The sequence below is a fragment of the Leucoraja erinacea genome, chromosome 22, assembly GCF_028641065.1.
Source record: "Leucoraja erinacea ecotype New England chromosome 22, Leri_hhj_1, whole genome shotgun sequence".
NCBI lineage: Eukaryota > Metazoa > Chordata > Chondrichthyes > Rajiformes > Rajidae > Leucoraja > Leucoraja erinaceus.
The window spans coordinates 20,925,137-20,940,707 of record NC_073398.1 but is presented as its reverse complement, the minus strand read 5'-3'; the positions used below and the strand labels follow the sequence as shown (position 1 = coordinate 20,940,707).

The following is a 15,571-nucleotide window of genomic DNA, read 5'->3' as shown; positions in this document are numbered from 1 at the left end:
AAGGAAGATCATTGATCTGGAATATTAAATGCCTTCTCGCCACAGATGCTGTGAATATTTACTACATTTTCTTTTTTTCCAATAACAAAATCATTAGTGACTGAAATAAACATAGAAAATGTTGGAAACACTCCGCTGGTCAGTCAGCATATGTGGAAAGAGAAACAGTGTTGTTTTCAATTACTTTTCATCAGATGATTTCCAGTTTTATTTACGATTCCAGCATCTGCACTTCTTCAATTTTCTTTTCAGAATGGTCCTCGTATGAATGTAATTGAAAGCAAATTTTCAATTTAAGTTCTTGCACCAAGGATGGGTATCCTATTTATATTGAATTAAATAGATTTTCACTGAAGAAAATGCATCAATTTAACACACATAATGTAGCAAAAATATTTCTTGTAATATGGGGACCTGAAAAAAATAATAATTCTGTCCAGAGTATAATAAAAGCATAAAATAATATAATTACTTTTGATCTCTGGATTCCTGGTGAACACTTCCAGAGCTTTAAAAATGACAAAATAATCTTAGGTTTTAACAAGGAACAGTAAATACAACTATTTCTTAGTTCGATAGCAGTATTTTCTTACCTAGAAGAATCAAAGCTGGAAAAAACAGAAGAAATGAAAGTCCACTGCTCCACTGCTTTCCAGGGCTGTTTGCACAGTGACCTTTGACCAGGACATGCACGGTCGGAATACCAAACTCGCTTATTCTGCAGGGTTATGGAGAGAAAATAGCACATGTAATTGAAGCTTTAGAATCAGTTGATTTCCATATAATCATTATGTGTTTTATAACTTTGTTATTCATGTGGAGCTAAATTTTTAATTTATACTATCATTTTAACAACAACTTTATATGGTTTAATTTGTTTTCCCATGAGTAATACAATAAATCTACACAGGTTCCTCAAAATATTGACCAGTCAGAAGATGAAGGATTTCAGTCTGCATCCAATCTTACTCCAGATTCACAGTCAGAACCCAGCTCATCTCCTGATATTGATCTCTGGAATGCAGTGCTTTCTTATGAACCTAGCAAGTATCGATGTTGGGAATTAATTGGCTGGTAAGTGAAAAATAAATGGATTTTATTGATGGCTGTTTGATCTTTAAAAATATTGGAATTTAATCCACATAAACCTTTACAGCCATGAACTGGGATAAGAGTTCATGTTTTCGAACTAAGTGGTTCTGTGATTCACTGGAACCACATAGAATGTCAAAGATGGTCTTCTGGCTACTTCACCAATCAGATTGTTAATGCTCAAGGCAAACTAATAGAATTGTTTAGATGTAACAACATGGTCTCGATTGTCTAGCAATAACTGATTACTTTAATTCAGCTTTTACCTGCAATTCTTGTGGAAACTTAGTGGGTGTTGACCTGAGTTAGGACTTGTAGCATTATTTAGTTTTAGGAATGCAGAGCGGAAACGGGCGTTTCAGCCCACCGAATCCGCACCGACCAGCGATCTCCTCACATTAACACTATCATATATACACACACACACTAGGGACGATTTACACTTATATCAAGCCAATTAACCTACAAACCTGTATGTCTTTGGAGTGTGACAGAAAACCCATGCTGTCACAGGGAGAACGTATAAACTCCATACAGACAGCACCTGTAGTCGGGATTGAACCCGGGCCTCTGGCGCTGCAAGTGCTGTAAGGTAGCAACTCTACCACTGCGCCACCGTACCGCCCATTTTCTTGCCAGAAACTAGTGGTCATCGTAGTATTTGGTTGTCAGAATGGAACATCACTCGACAGGTTACTGCAATTTGCCCACTCCACCCCCACCCACTCACCCCAAACTTCACAGTATTTTTGTGGTTGAGAATAATGAAGACAAGATTTTGAAACAATGTAATTTAAGTAGCATTTTCTGTTTGTATTTAATACAGATGTTACTGTTGCTTGGCACTGTTTCCCTAAAATTCCTTTGGACAGCATTTAATTTCTACTTCCTGAATGTTCTAATTATGTTAACAGCTTTAGCTAATGACAGGGATTATTCAGTGCATTGACCTAAGCACTCGGCTCATCTTCTTAATTACTTTGCGGGAAAAAATAAGCATTCTACTCAGGAGATGCATTGCATTTCAGCCTAAATTGTTATTTGGAAAGGTATCAAAAACCTAGGTTTGCTTGAATTTGAGAAACACATGATATCAAATGATATTGTTGTTTCCGCCCTATTGATGCACTTCAGCTACAATCATCTGTTTTATTCAAGGAAAGCCAAGCTAATGTCTGGTTTGTTATTTGGGTGAGCATTTATGCTGGTCACACAACAACGACATTGTATTTAATGATTGCAGCAAATGTTAACAGCCACCACAGTTCTTTGATTGCAGAACTGTCTTTTGTAATGAAAACATAAAGCATTGAACAAAATGTTGAATATGTGCATTAAGATAAAGGAGAAATGTTGTCAAATAATTAGTCTTACGAAATAGCACCTATACTTTGAAGCATTAAGCAATTGGAAGTGAGCACTTTTATTTCCAGCACTTTGGGAATACTTACTTGTGGTACCACAGTTAAGGATGGTCATGTCATATAACATTGAATGATTGTTTTCTCTGTTCATTTTTACGATATGAAATCTGTAGAGTAGCACTTAATAATTAAGCGTCTGTCAATGCAAACCATCAAGATTATTTCTCCTTACATAATGCTTTGCCCTCCCATGTAAATTTATGCGAAAGTTTACAATTTAAAATAGAAAATGGGATTATGGTCAGTTTAACACCGGGCAAAGAATGTGACTTATTTTCCAGGAAATATTATTTTCAATTATTTATTTGAGATGATTGACTTTCGAAAACTAATTTTTCTCTCTTATAGTCCTCCAGGAAAAAAAGAGAAACCATATCTAACTGAAGCAGGTCGAGAAGCTTTTGACAAACTCCACCAGTTGCGTGTAGGCCAACTGCAGCTCATCAGTGGTACACTGTTGCAACCAACACCGGTTATACTCCTAAAAGAATCTGAACTAGTCAAATATGTCCTGAACGTCCTAATTGGGGTAGCATCAATGACCTTCTTGCTGAATGAGGTAGAGATTTGTGGTGGAAATTTGTTGTTGGGGTCATAATTACTTTTTCAAATAAGTGGTGATTTCTAAGATTGTATTTAAATTGTGGTATTACAAAAGAATTGCAATTGTCTGAATCATTTGGCCTGCTTGCGCTTCTGGACACCTGGCGTTCATCTCTGTTGCTCCTGAGGTCTCTTGACCACTCCTAGGTTGTCTACCTATCCAGACCTCGCGTCAAGCCAATTACACCCTTACTTTGGAGAAATTAACTGCAGTCACAAAGAGTTATAAGATAAAGCATTCTATAGATGTGAATTAATGGCATATTTTAAATGGTTTTTTTTAAGTATTAGAAATGTTTACTATACTTTAGTTGTTTCTTTCCTCGGAATGAATATGTCAATTGATGTCCACAAATGACTGCAGTTAATATTTAATTCTCATTAGCAACTTGGGTGCAATCTGTTGAAGTTTATCCTTCAATTTAGGTAGCACATTATCTGTGGGCTATACCTATATATGAATGATGTTTATGTTTTATTTTACTGGTACTTCTCTTTTCAGTCTCTCCAGGCATTTGTCGTCAAGCAAGGAGTGTACATTTCAGGAACTTCCCCGGAGAGCATGTATAACCTCCTTTCCGAACTGGCAGAAAATGGAACATATTACACCCGTCTTAGTCACTTCTCTCTGCAGCCTATACTTGACTCCACATATAAAAAAGGACTTGTTTTCCAGGTTACAATCAGTTTTTAATATATTTTATTTTGTCATGTTTACCAAAAGCATTTCAGAGTCTTTGCTTAGATAAGTTAGGTGGTGTAGTGGTGCAGCCAGTAGAACCTCTGCCTCACAGTGCCAAAAACCTTGGTTTAATCCTAATCCCAGGTGCTGACTCTGTGGAGATGAAAATTCCTGTAACTAAGTGGGTTTCTTTTGGGACCTCCAGTTTCCTCAAACATCCCAAAGATGTGTGGGTGATAGATTAATTGGCCACAGCCAATTATCTCGGCTGTGCAGGTTGTGTGTTAGAATCTGGGGAAAGTAGATGAGAGTGCGGGGTGAATGAAGAATGGGATTAATGTAAATGGGGGGTTGATAGTTGGCAAGAACCCGCTGGTCTGAACAGCCTGTTTCCATGCTGTATTTCTCTATGGGGGAAAAACGTTTTTTTTTTTTGCTTGAAATATTGATTATTCCATGTAGTGCTCAATTTATCCTTTTTGATACCATTTTCTATAAATTGATGCTCATATAGCTCTACAATTAAATTCACATCATCGTAGCCTATTGGTAAGATTTTTATTTATTGTTCTAATTAAACAACAACAAAAATATTTTTGGATGTATGGTATTTTCATTTCCTTAAAACAATGTTTTGGAGGAAGACCCAAATTGAAAGAGATAAGATCATTTTAAAAATGCCTTGGATTTTATACATGGTATACAGGAAGTAAAATTGTCATTGTTCCAGTTCATATCTGGTGCATGTGACACAGAAACACTGACTTGATGGTTTTCCAATGTAAGATATGGCTGTAAGATTTGCAATTGAATGTGGAACACTAGTTTTTTTAAAAGGTCAAGAGGTAATATATTCGACCAATCTTACTTTTCGCAAGTTTTAAATATTGAATTCTACTAACAGTAAAATATCAGTAAAGGTGCAAAGTCAATGATAAACTCTTATCCTTTTTAACCAGGCTTTTACAAGTGGCTTAAGGAAATACCTGCAATATTATAGAGCTTGTGTGTTGTCAACTCCTTCCACATTGAGTCTTTTACCAATCGTCTTTCTGTTCAGGAAACTGGGACGGCAACTAAGGTCAATATTTTTTTAATATGGTTACATTTAGACTTGATTAATTTGCCATGTTTATATAGTTTTTAGATAAGATAAAATCAGGAATCCTCCATTTTACTCATGTTTTATTATTTCAATTTAGATTAAAATATTAATTTCCTGAAACCTGTAATTTTAATATATTCAATCGTTTGTATCCTAGATCTTTCTTATCATTTCCAAAGACAAAATAATACTAAAGGTATAAATTTGTTTTTTAAAGTGTCTAGAACAATTCTTGTGCTAAGCACAATGTTCAATTAACAAAATATATACTTGTTCCATTCATTCACCTTCCCCTTGCATAGATTACTGACTTATGTAATTAGCAATAGACAATAGGTGCAGGAGTAGGCCAGTTGGCCCTTCGAGCCAGCACCGCCATCTGATCACTGATCACAGCAATCTGATTCAAACTCAATTGACATAATTTTGAACCTCCATGCCTCAAGGTAACCTTGAATTGAAAGTGTTCTTAACCCATTTCAAATTGAAGTGGAAGGACAATTAAGTTTTCAATTATGGGATAGTGATTCAGTGTGAAGAAAGATCCCGAACCAAAACGTCACCCATGTTCTATGACCCGATGTGCTATTCCAGCACTCCATGTCTGTTTGCAAGCCAGCATCTGCAATTCCTCGGTTCTGTTTAAGATATGTTGATATATTTTCACGTGGGAGAATGCCAAATGAGGGTACATAATACACATAGTTAGGGGGCAACTTTTAAATATAAAATATGTAGGAAATTCTGACAGAAGGCGGTGAATGTCTCGCATATTCTACTGTAAAATTGGAACATTTAATAGGGAGAATAGATTATTTTTGAAAGATCATAGAATTGAGAGCTATGGAGAACTGGCACGAAGAGGAGGCGATGCCCGGGGCAGATCAATCACAATCATATTGAATGGTGAGATAAACTTGAGGGTCAAGTGACTCTCATCTTCTCCTGGAGTATGGGTGGTGGAGAGGAGGTGGGGCAAATGTCAGCGAATAATCTAATCAAGTGGTGGAGCAGACTTGAGAAGCTGAGTGGCCAATTGTGTTTCCATCCTTACAAATTTTATTAGCTATATTTGAGTATTATATCCTGTCATTGAGGGGAAGAAAATAACTGAAGCAAGATCAGTATAATAAAATAATTAAATTGTATTAAACAGTTATAACTTCTGTGCATTGTGCAGAATATTTTACATGGTTTTATATCAACTTTAGATTTTAAAGCAATTCATTAAATGTATTTTTCTTGATTTTTCACAAGTTCAGCAGCATTTATAAAGTAGTTAATAATAATAGTGAATAGTAAATCTATCCTTTACAGATATTTATCTGAATTATGTGGGATTGGATCAGGGGTATTGGGAATAAATCGAGGAAGTTCATCACCATTCCCCACTGTGAGTATTATAACTTTTCTTCCACTCTTGTTTGTTGGTGTCTTCTGAAAATGTTTCCTCCTGGCTTGAGTGATTTTCCGTAAGCAATCATTTACCTTCAGTGCATTACCTATAGTGGACTAAGTACTAGATGGCTTCACAAATCTGATAAATGCAGCAAATAGCACATACTCTGTGTAAGATGTCAGAGGATGGAGCTGATTGGTGATTCACTGTTTCATCTGTTTATTATGAGTGGATCTGCTCTCCACCATGAAGTGACCTGAGCGGCTATTTCCTTGTGCAGGAGGTCGTACAATGGCAACTTTTACAAAAATATTTAGACCAGAACATAGAAAGGAGAGGTTTCGAGGGATACAGACCAAATACGGGCAGTTTGGACTTCGAAATTGCCTATTATGCCTCCTGACATGTAGGGCAGCAACAAGGGTCCTCCACTCAGTGTTGATTCCTTCAGTTGCTGTTTCCGTAACATATTTGTTTTACGAGACAGGGTTATTAGCCCTGTACTCAACCTCCAACCTGGAGGACCAGTGGATCGCTCTTCGTCTCGCCTCTACCCTTCGACCTGTCCAGCATGGGAGACCCTAACAGGAGATGAATCTCCCGCTGTCATAGCTCTAGGGGTCACTGAGACACACAGGCTCCCCGACCACGGCAAGGTTGCAAAATCAACCTTGTTCCAAAAGGTTGCAGTTTGGACTAGTTCTGCTATTTAACCTTAGTTGTGGTCACTCTGCTATAGGAAGGATGACATTAAGTTGGAAAGAGTGCAGAGAAGATTTACGATTGTGTTGTCATGTGTAGAGGGGCTGAGCTGTAGGGAGAGATTTGGCAGGCTAGGACATTGTTCCTTAGAGGGCAGGGGGCTGAGGGGTGATCTTATAAATGTGTATAAAATCATGAGTAAATAGTTAGGATGAATGCACAGTCTCATACAGGGTAAGGGAATCATGAGCCAGAGGACATAGATTTAAGGTGAGAGAGTCAAGGTTTAATAGGAATCTGAGGGGCAACATTTTCACACGCAGGGTGGTGGGTATATAGAATGAGCTGCGAGAGGAGGTAGTTGAGGCAGTTACTATAACAGCATTTGAAAGATACTTGGCAGAGACATGGATAGGGAAGGTTTAGAGCGATATGGGCCAAATGCAGGCAAATGGAACTAGCTTAGATGGGGCATGGTGGACTGCATGGACAAGTTGGGCCGATGAACCTGTTTTTGGTGCTGTACATCTATGATTCTAATTTATATTCAGAAAGGTTGAAGTGTATTAAGTAATCTGCAAAAAGTTGTGGTTCATAGGTTACATTAGCAACTTGTCATCAGATCATAATTATTTGTACCAGTTAATTGGCAGTGCCTGAAATTGGAAGACTGAATTTTTACAGCAATTGTGTATACAAAGAAAGCGAGAGACACCATTGTACTTGTTTAATATTGAAAGTACTGCTTTTGGCATGAATATGTGTGTTCAGATTAATGTTCATTTTTTTTTATCAATGCAGCAATAATATTACCAAATGATCATTCCCATTTGCAAGATTTTATTGATGTCTTGTTGAAAAACCAATGAGCATGAAAATGACTGCCTGATAACTATTCATGTAATTATTTTTTTAAATGCCCACAATTGCTGCTTTAACTTTTTGACTTCTATACTTCTTTTATCAGGGAGTAAAACTGTTGTCCTATTTGTACAAGGAAGCTCTGAACAATTGCAGCAATGAACACTATCCAGTGTTACTCTCTCTGTTGAAAAGCAGCTGTGAACCATATACACGGTAAATGATAATATAACTTTTTTACCTTAATCAAAGTAATTTGTTCTGTAGTGTTTTTTTTTAATTGCATTTCTTCCAGTAATAAATGTGCTTTTTCTTTAGGTTTGTCTATGATTGGGTTTACAGTGGTATTTGTAGAGATGCTTATGGAGAATTCATGATACAGGTGAATGAAGACTACCTCAATTTCAGAGGTAAGGTGAAAGAAATTAAAATGTTCATTATGTACCAGAAATAAACTATAATTTGTTTGCAGTGGGAATTTAGCTACTTGTAATTTGCAAGAACAACCAATTTTCTTAATACTTGAATACTTCCATTAGGATTAGATATTTAAAGTTTATTTGGGAGAAAGGTGCCTTTGTTATTTTAAGATGACTTTTTCACTGTGCGAGTCATTGAATTGGGAATTGAATTGAATTTAATAAATGTTATTAGCCAAATATGTATACATGCAAGGAATTTGCCTTGATGCTTTGCTCTCAAGTAACAACACGATATACAGTAGATAATTAAATATAAAACATTATAATTTAAACATCATTTTAATAGCCAAATATGTTTTGCAACACACAAGGAATTTGATTTGCCATAGTCATAACAATAAAAAGCAACAAGACACATAAAATACATCTAAGTGGGTGTGAAGTGGTGATTGGGGAGGAGTGGGTGGGGGAGGGAGGGAGGGGCTACCGGGGTTATGTTTCGGTCTATCGAACCTGCAATAGAACTCGTTCAGTTTGTTGGTCGGCTGACGATTGTCCAAGGAGCGGGGTGGGTTTCCTCTTGTAGTTGGTGATTTCTTTTGCAGCACAAACACACCATTCAGCTAATTTAGGCTATCTGATGAACCAAAAGAATAGTACAGCCAGGCTCAGCAAGGTTACATGGCTCTTTTGAAGAATTAATCTCACTCTCGTATTCATTACCTATCACCCTGCAAGATGTCCTGCTTCCAGTCCTTTTAAAGCTACAATTAAATTGACTTGCACTGCCCTTTAAGGCAATGCAATCCAGATCAAAATATCTCACTATGTATAAGTAATCATATTTTCTTAATGAATGCTTGGCAATTCTTATTTAGTGATTTGGCAGAGTCTATTTTCTGATTTGTGTGTCATCCCAATTGTGTATACAACCTTCTTGGTTTGAAGGAGATAGGGAAACAACTGAGGAATAGCTATGTAGTTCTCCTAAGGTAATAGGAGCAGAATTAGGCCATTCGGCCTATCACGTCTTCGCCACTCCATCATGGCTGATTTATCTCTCCCTCCTAACCTCATTCTCCTGCCTTCTCCCCCTAGCCCCTTACACCCAGTTCTGGGATTACCTTTATAATTAGTCTTCTATAAATAAATGAAGAAAAATGGGCAAAAATAGTTTTTATTTACAGTATTCCCTGATCTGAATATGTCCTTTCTTATTTTTATTCCATAATGCTTAAATACAAATCATAGAATTGTTGGTTTAATTGTACTTATTCCATTATTTTTCTATTATTGTCTTTATTTTAAATGTGCCGTGTTTGGCAATGCCATGAATATTTCTCATTGCTTATGATGGATGGTGAACAATATGGACCCAAAATTAATTTGGTTTTGAAATAGTCGATGAAAAGATGCCAGGGTGTTTTATTATTTGAATTTCGTCTGGATTTCTTGGAGGAATTCCAGTAACAAAAGAAAACATGAATAATTGTTTCAACCTTTATTTAATAGATAAACACTACTGGACCCATGGATATGTTCTCGCTTCCAAAGAAGTTGAAGAGAGTGTCCCCCTTTTCCTTGCTCATGTGGCTTATGATATCTACATTTGTGGAAAGACTATTAATCTGCTGAAATTGTGCTGCCCAACGGTAAGAACTGCATTTTATAGAATGGGCAAGTTGTTATCTATATTACCTAACGTGTGTTTGCAGTATAGATTTAATATCGCTGTTTTAAAACTCTTATATTAATTGAAGATACTTATGTGTGTCATTCTGGGTACTTTTCAACATATTGCATTTCATGCTTGGAGCATGGAGAAGGTCGTGCAGCCCATCATTGGGTGCCAGTTATCCAGAATATCAGATTCCCAACGATCTCTTCCCTGGCCTCGCAGAGCAGCCTGGGAAAAATCATATCAGGCCCGAGAGATTTATTCACCTCAAACCGATTCTTTATCAATGGTAATTTATTGTAGAATTCTGTAGTCTCTTTCCCAGAATTTTACAATTAAATTACTGGGAAATATTAATTTAGACCTTATTCATTCAATTACTTATTATTTCATTGGCTAAGTAAATGTAAGGCAAAAAAAAGTGCACCTAAAGATTGAAATTAGATTGAATGTCTTATCATCTGTTAAAGTTTTGAATCTCTATTTTCCTTTCTTTACTACAGTACTATAATTACTGTTCAGTTTTATTCTTAAATATGGAGGCATCTGAGTTAACAACCTCAGTACAGTTGTGACTGCTTTTATCCTCACTGCCATATGTATAAACATGTAAATGTTGCATTCTCACTGAGAAAGCAATTAAAATTAATTGCAATTTGTATGAATATTGAACTTTTCGGAATTTCTTAAATCAAGTAATTGAAAGTAATGGTAGTATCTCAGTTTGTGTCCTGCCAAAAATCATGTAAATTGGCAAGGATCACAAATTTAATGTTTAACTTTAGCCTTGCTGGTATTGTGACTCATAAACCTTCTGAAGTAATCATGTGTGACTATTATCAACAGTTTACTACTTTCCGAGAAATTATGATTTAATGATATGTCACACACGCTTGTTGTTCAGTTTGCGATTCATTGATGAATCTAATGAAAGCAAGTTGTATTTATGTACTTGTCTTTTCAAAGCATTACATCTGCTGGTCTGACATTCCTGTCCCCCGCATCTCTGTCACCTTTTCCCTGGAAGAGTTGGAGGAAATAGAAAGAGATTCTACTGTTTATGTCAGTCGAATGGAGAGGATAGCTCGTTTCAATTCCATCAGCAGAGAGGCAAAGGTGCGTTGAAATAAAGGTGTCCATTCGATTATAAGTTTGAAACCACTGTGAAATATAATTTTTCACTTTGATTTGAAAATGAATAGTTCAATGGTGCTAGTGTTACTTCAATGTAAAGAAAATTTTAGATTTCCATTTTGATTTTTTTTTTTAACGTAAACACAGTGGTTAAGATACGGGACTAGTAACCTGGAGGTTTTTATTATCAATCCAAAGACATCAATTCAAATCGTACCGTGGCAACTGTGAAACCTATATTCATATCAAATAATTTTCAACTTAGGCATTGAATATGTACACAAAATCATTCTCGGCACAAGTCGTGTACAGCCATGAATATTTGAGGACTGCTGCTAACACTGGCTAAACTATCCCATGGTCTAGTCCAGCAGCATCCTGACGTGGTTATCTTCACAGAATCTTACTTAAAACAATGTGGCTGACTTCACTGTCACATTCCTTGGATTTGCCCTATTCTGCTAACCGTGTTGACTCGCCAAAGCAGTCCAGGAGAAGGGAGCAATCCTGCAACTTCTCAGTACTGACTCCAAAGGCGTATGAAGTTCATCATATCAGGTAAACGTGGGCAAGCAGATCCCCTGATTACCACCTTCCTCTGCTGATGATCCAGTCCTCCCTGAAGAGGGAATACAAGGGCACAGAATCTTTGCTTGATGTTGGACTTTAGTGGCTAATCATCAAACATGGTATTATCACTGATCAAACTTGATAACATAAAACTTGGAATTTATGAGGTGTTGAGGGTCATTAGCAGCAAAATTGGATTAAACTGTAACCTCAAGACCTAGCATATTCCTCATTGTAATATTGAAATCATGCCAGGAATCAACTGTTCTAATGAGGTGGATTGCAGGACATGCGACGAGCAACACTAGTGAAGATCAACGTGACACTTAATGTTTGTTAAACTGAATGTCCAAACAGAGCTCCTTGTTTCTATTGCTGTGGTTTTTGCTGTGAGCAGGCTGCAGTTATGCATATCTGCCTAGTCTTCAGGAAATATGACACTGCATTCTCGCTTGCTCTGTTGCTATAACTGTGTGGGATTGTCTTTATTAATGGTGTGTTTGGATTGATGGTAAGATTTGGGAATTAATCATCCAGTGAAACAAGTGTATACATCCTTTTCTCATTTAAATAATTTTATCTTGTGCATGAGTCACTCTTCTACAATATTCTGAACAATTCCTTTAAAATCTTTTTTTTTTTAAATAATGCATTTTCAGTTTTGTTAGTAATGCACTACATGATGAATACATGATTGCTCCATGTAGTTGATAGACCAATAATCTATCTTTCAGAATCTGGAAAAGGTGATTGCTCAACAGGAGTTGATTATCCAAGCTCAACGGACAGCTACAAGAGCCATGGCTACATTTAGAAGTATGTCTAAATCACTGTTATTTGCAATTTGAAGCAGTATTTATTTTATAGAATATTTTATGGTATTTAAGAATCTAGCTACAGTTTTTAAAGTAGATTTTTTTTGTATTTGATGTAGAGTATGTGAATTGCAACTGTCCCCTGTTGGGATGCACTGTGACTTGCTAAAGGAATCGTGGAAGGATTTGCTATCATCTTCCTTGTCTGCTGAAAAATAGTACATGTATCATTCTTGTTCTGAACGAAAAACAAAAAGGGTGTGAGTAAGTCTCCAGCAGTGCAGGTCAATCAGTGGTGGGAAAGTTCTTAGAAGCTTGAACTGTGAATAACCAAAATTGTTTTTTAAAGGAAATTATGTTTGACTAATCTGATTGGATTATTTGATGAAGGAACAGAAGATCACTTAAGGAAATGCAGTAGCTGTTGACTATATGGATTTTCAAAAAAATGTTTGATGAAGTACCGTTTAAAATTATGGTTAGCGAAATTGAAGTATATGGTATAAGAAGGCTGGATGTAATAAGATAACAAACTAATTTAAAGACAAAAAATAGACAATCACGGTAAGTGGTTGTTTTGCAGATGTAATGTTTGTCAAAGATGAATGCAGGAATCTTCATTTTTATGTGTTTATTACTAATTAGCCAATAGGGTAGAATTTTGAGATTTGCAAATGACATAATGTGATGTGGTAAACATTGAGGAGGATGTGAGCTGGAAACTCGTAGACAAATGACAGGTAAAGTTTATTGTTATACCAGCACGGTAGATTGGGAGATCAGGACTAAGTCTATGAGAGGACTGATCAATAGTTCTAATAACAGCATGGCAGAAGGTGTTATTAAATCTGGTGGTGCATGCTTGAGGAAGATACTGCTGTAGAACAATATTGATCAGTTGGTGAGTGGTTGGCAGATAGAATTTAATTGTGAAAAATATGAGGTGATGTACTTTGGGAGGATTGATAGGATTAGGGTATACAGAGTCATTAATATAACCCTAGGAACTACAGACATACAGAATTTGGATGTTCTTGACCAATAATTCCTGAAGGTAGCAGTACCAGTGAATAAGATGCTTAAGAGGGTCTAAAGGATACTTGCCTTTGTTGGGGCATGGAATATAAGAGAAGAGACCTTATGGTTCAACTACATAAAACAATAGTGCTGCAACACTGTGCAGTCTCTTTGGGGCACAGAGGTGATTTAATTCACCAGGATACTGCCTGCGATGAAAAGCTTCAGTTATTAGGAGTGTCTGGATAGATTGGATTTATTTTATTTGGAGGAGAGAGGGTTAAGTGATAACCTAATTCAGGTATGCAAAATTTTGAGGTGAAGATGATGAGAGACATTTCCCCCTTAGCGGAGGTACATCTCACCAGAACACAAGAGTAGGACATTTAAAGAGGATTTGAGAAATAATTATTTTCATCCAGAGTTTGGTTGAAATCTAGAGGGTGATAGAGACAGGTACTCTCGCAACATTTACGTAGAATTAAGGTAAGTACCAGAAATACTTTAGCAAGGTTATGGGATGAGTGTTGGGAAATAGGATAATTATAGATGCATGCTTGATGGTTGGCATGACAGGTTTGGCTGAAGGGGCTTTTCCCATGCTATATAAATATGACTAGTTCACAACTATTAACGGTTGTGATAATGGAGTAAAGAAAAAACTAATAGCACAAAACGCTTGACTCAGCAAGTCGAGCAACACCTCTGGGGCAAAGTAAATGTTTGGGTTGTTAAATCACGATCAGATTATTTTCTCATTCAGTAGATGCTGCCTTGGCTGTTGAACATTTCCAACGTCTTCTATCGTTTTTTATTTCAGAATACCTGTGCCTGCAGTTTTTTAATGATAGCGGACAGATAATTGATTTAATTGATATGATGGTTTTATTGTCGTGCAAAGACCTTAATTGCACCGCTGAGCTACTAGTATTCTGTTCACCGTAGGTTTTTGACCAAATCACTTAAATGGCACATTATCTTCTACCTTTCTTATGCTGTAATTTTCAGGTAATCGGTTAGCTGAAAGGAAGGCGTTTGAAGTAAGGAAACAGGAGCGATTTCTAGAACTAAAGAAACAATTTGAAAAATACATAGAGGTGGGTCTCTTATAATGGTTTCAAATGTCTTTTCTAAACAGAAACCTGAGCTGGTTGGTATAATTTCCCTTGCCATTGACATTGTCAACACACAAGAGCACATCCCATAGAGATTTACCTTTTTACCAAATATTGAAATATTGTTGCCATGAATAGGGATTGATTTTAAGATGACCATAAAAACACAATTTCAAGTGTGCATTAACTATTGGTCAAATTACAGATCGAAAAACTGAGCAAGATCCTGCTGTCTATGATGTACCTTGTGTTATTTAAAGGCAACTTAGTGAATGGCTATATATATATTGAAACTAATTAAATATTTCATTCTTCTTATACTTAGCGACGAAATGCAATCAAACAACAAGAAACTGAAAAAGATTTAATGGAGGTTCAAACACTTAGAGAGCTTGACGAAAGGCATAAAACACAAGAGGAAGAATTGGAGAAAAGGGCAAGGTAGCTAAATGTGTTCAACATAAATAAAGAAAGTGATTTTTTTTGTGTGACACTGTACAATTCTCAGCCTGCAATTCTTCACTAGAGTGAACCCTTCAGAAAATGTTATTGTACTCTGTAAAAGTACCAATACAGGTGCACAACCTTTTATCCGAAATTCCAGAAACCGAAAAGCTCGGAAAATCGGAAAAAGTAGGAATCCCTAGACCTAGTACAGTGAGCGTCCACCGAGGTTTGCCTGGAGAGGTTCCCCGGTCACCTCTCCGGGTGACCTTCGGTGGATGCTCACTGAACTAGATGTAGGGATTCACAAAAATGCTGGAGAAACTCCGCGGGTGCAGCAGCATCTATGGAGCGAAGGAAATAGGTAACGCTTCGGCTCGCAAGTGTGCGTGTGTGTGTGTGTTCCAGCAGCTGGAGCGGATGCATGGGTCCAGGCACAGCGTTGTAAACGTTGCTGCAACCCCCCGCCCTCCGTGTATTCTTCACGGCGTCTTCCTGGAGAGAGGGG

At 36.8% G+C, this 15,571-nt stretch overlaps 1 protein-coding gene across 3 annotated transcripts in view; it reads left to right on the top strand.

The window, feature by feature from the left end:
* tubgcp6 (tubulin, gamma complex associated protein 6) overlaps window positions 1-15,571 on the top strand; it is a 40,914-nt gene that overhangs the window by 6,071 nt on the left and 19,272 nt on the right. For all 3 annotated transcript variants that reach the window (XM_055653072.1, XM_055653073.1, XM_055653071.1), the window contains exons 3-14: window positions 911-1,074; window positions 2,865-3,075; window positions 3,622-3,795; window positions 4,761-4,882; window positions 6,224-6,299; window positions 7,975-8,084; window positions 8,187-8,278; window positions 9,803-9,942; window positions 10,935-11,084; window positions 12,407-12,488; window positions 14,513-14,601; window positions 14,945-15,060. In XM_055653072.1, coding sequence (XP_055509047.1) covers window positions 911-1,074; window positions 2,865-3,075; window positions 3,622-3,795; window positions 4,761-4,882; window positions 6,224-6,299; window positions 7,975-8,084; window positions 8,187-8,278; window positions 9,803-9,942; window positions 10,935-11,084; window positions 12,407-12,488; window positions 14,513-14,601; window positions 14,945-15,060 — 1,526 coding nt within the window. The remainder of the gene's footprint in view (window positions 1-910; window positions 1,075-2,864; window positions 3,076-3,621; window positions 3,796-4,760; window positions 4,883-6,223; window positions 6,300-7,974; window positions 8,085-8,186; window positions 8,279-9,802; window positions 9,943-10,934; window positions 11,085-12,406; window positions 12,489-14,512; window positions 14,602-14,944; window positions 15,061-15,571) is intronic.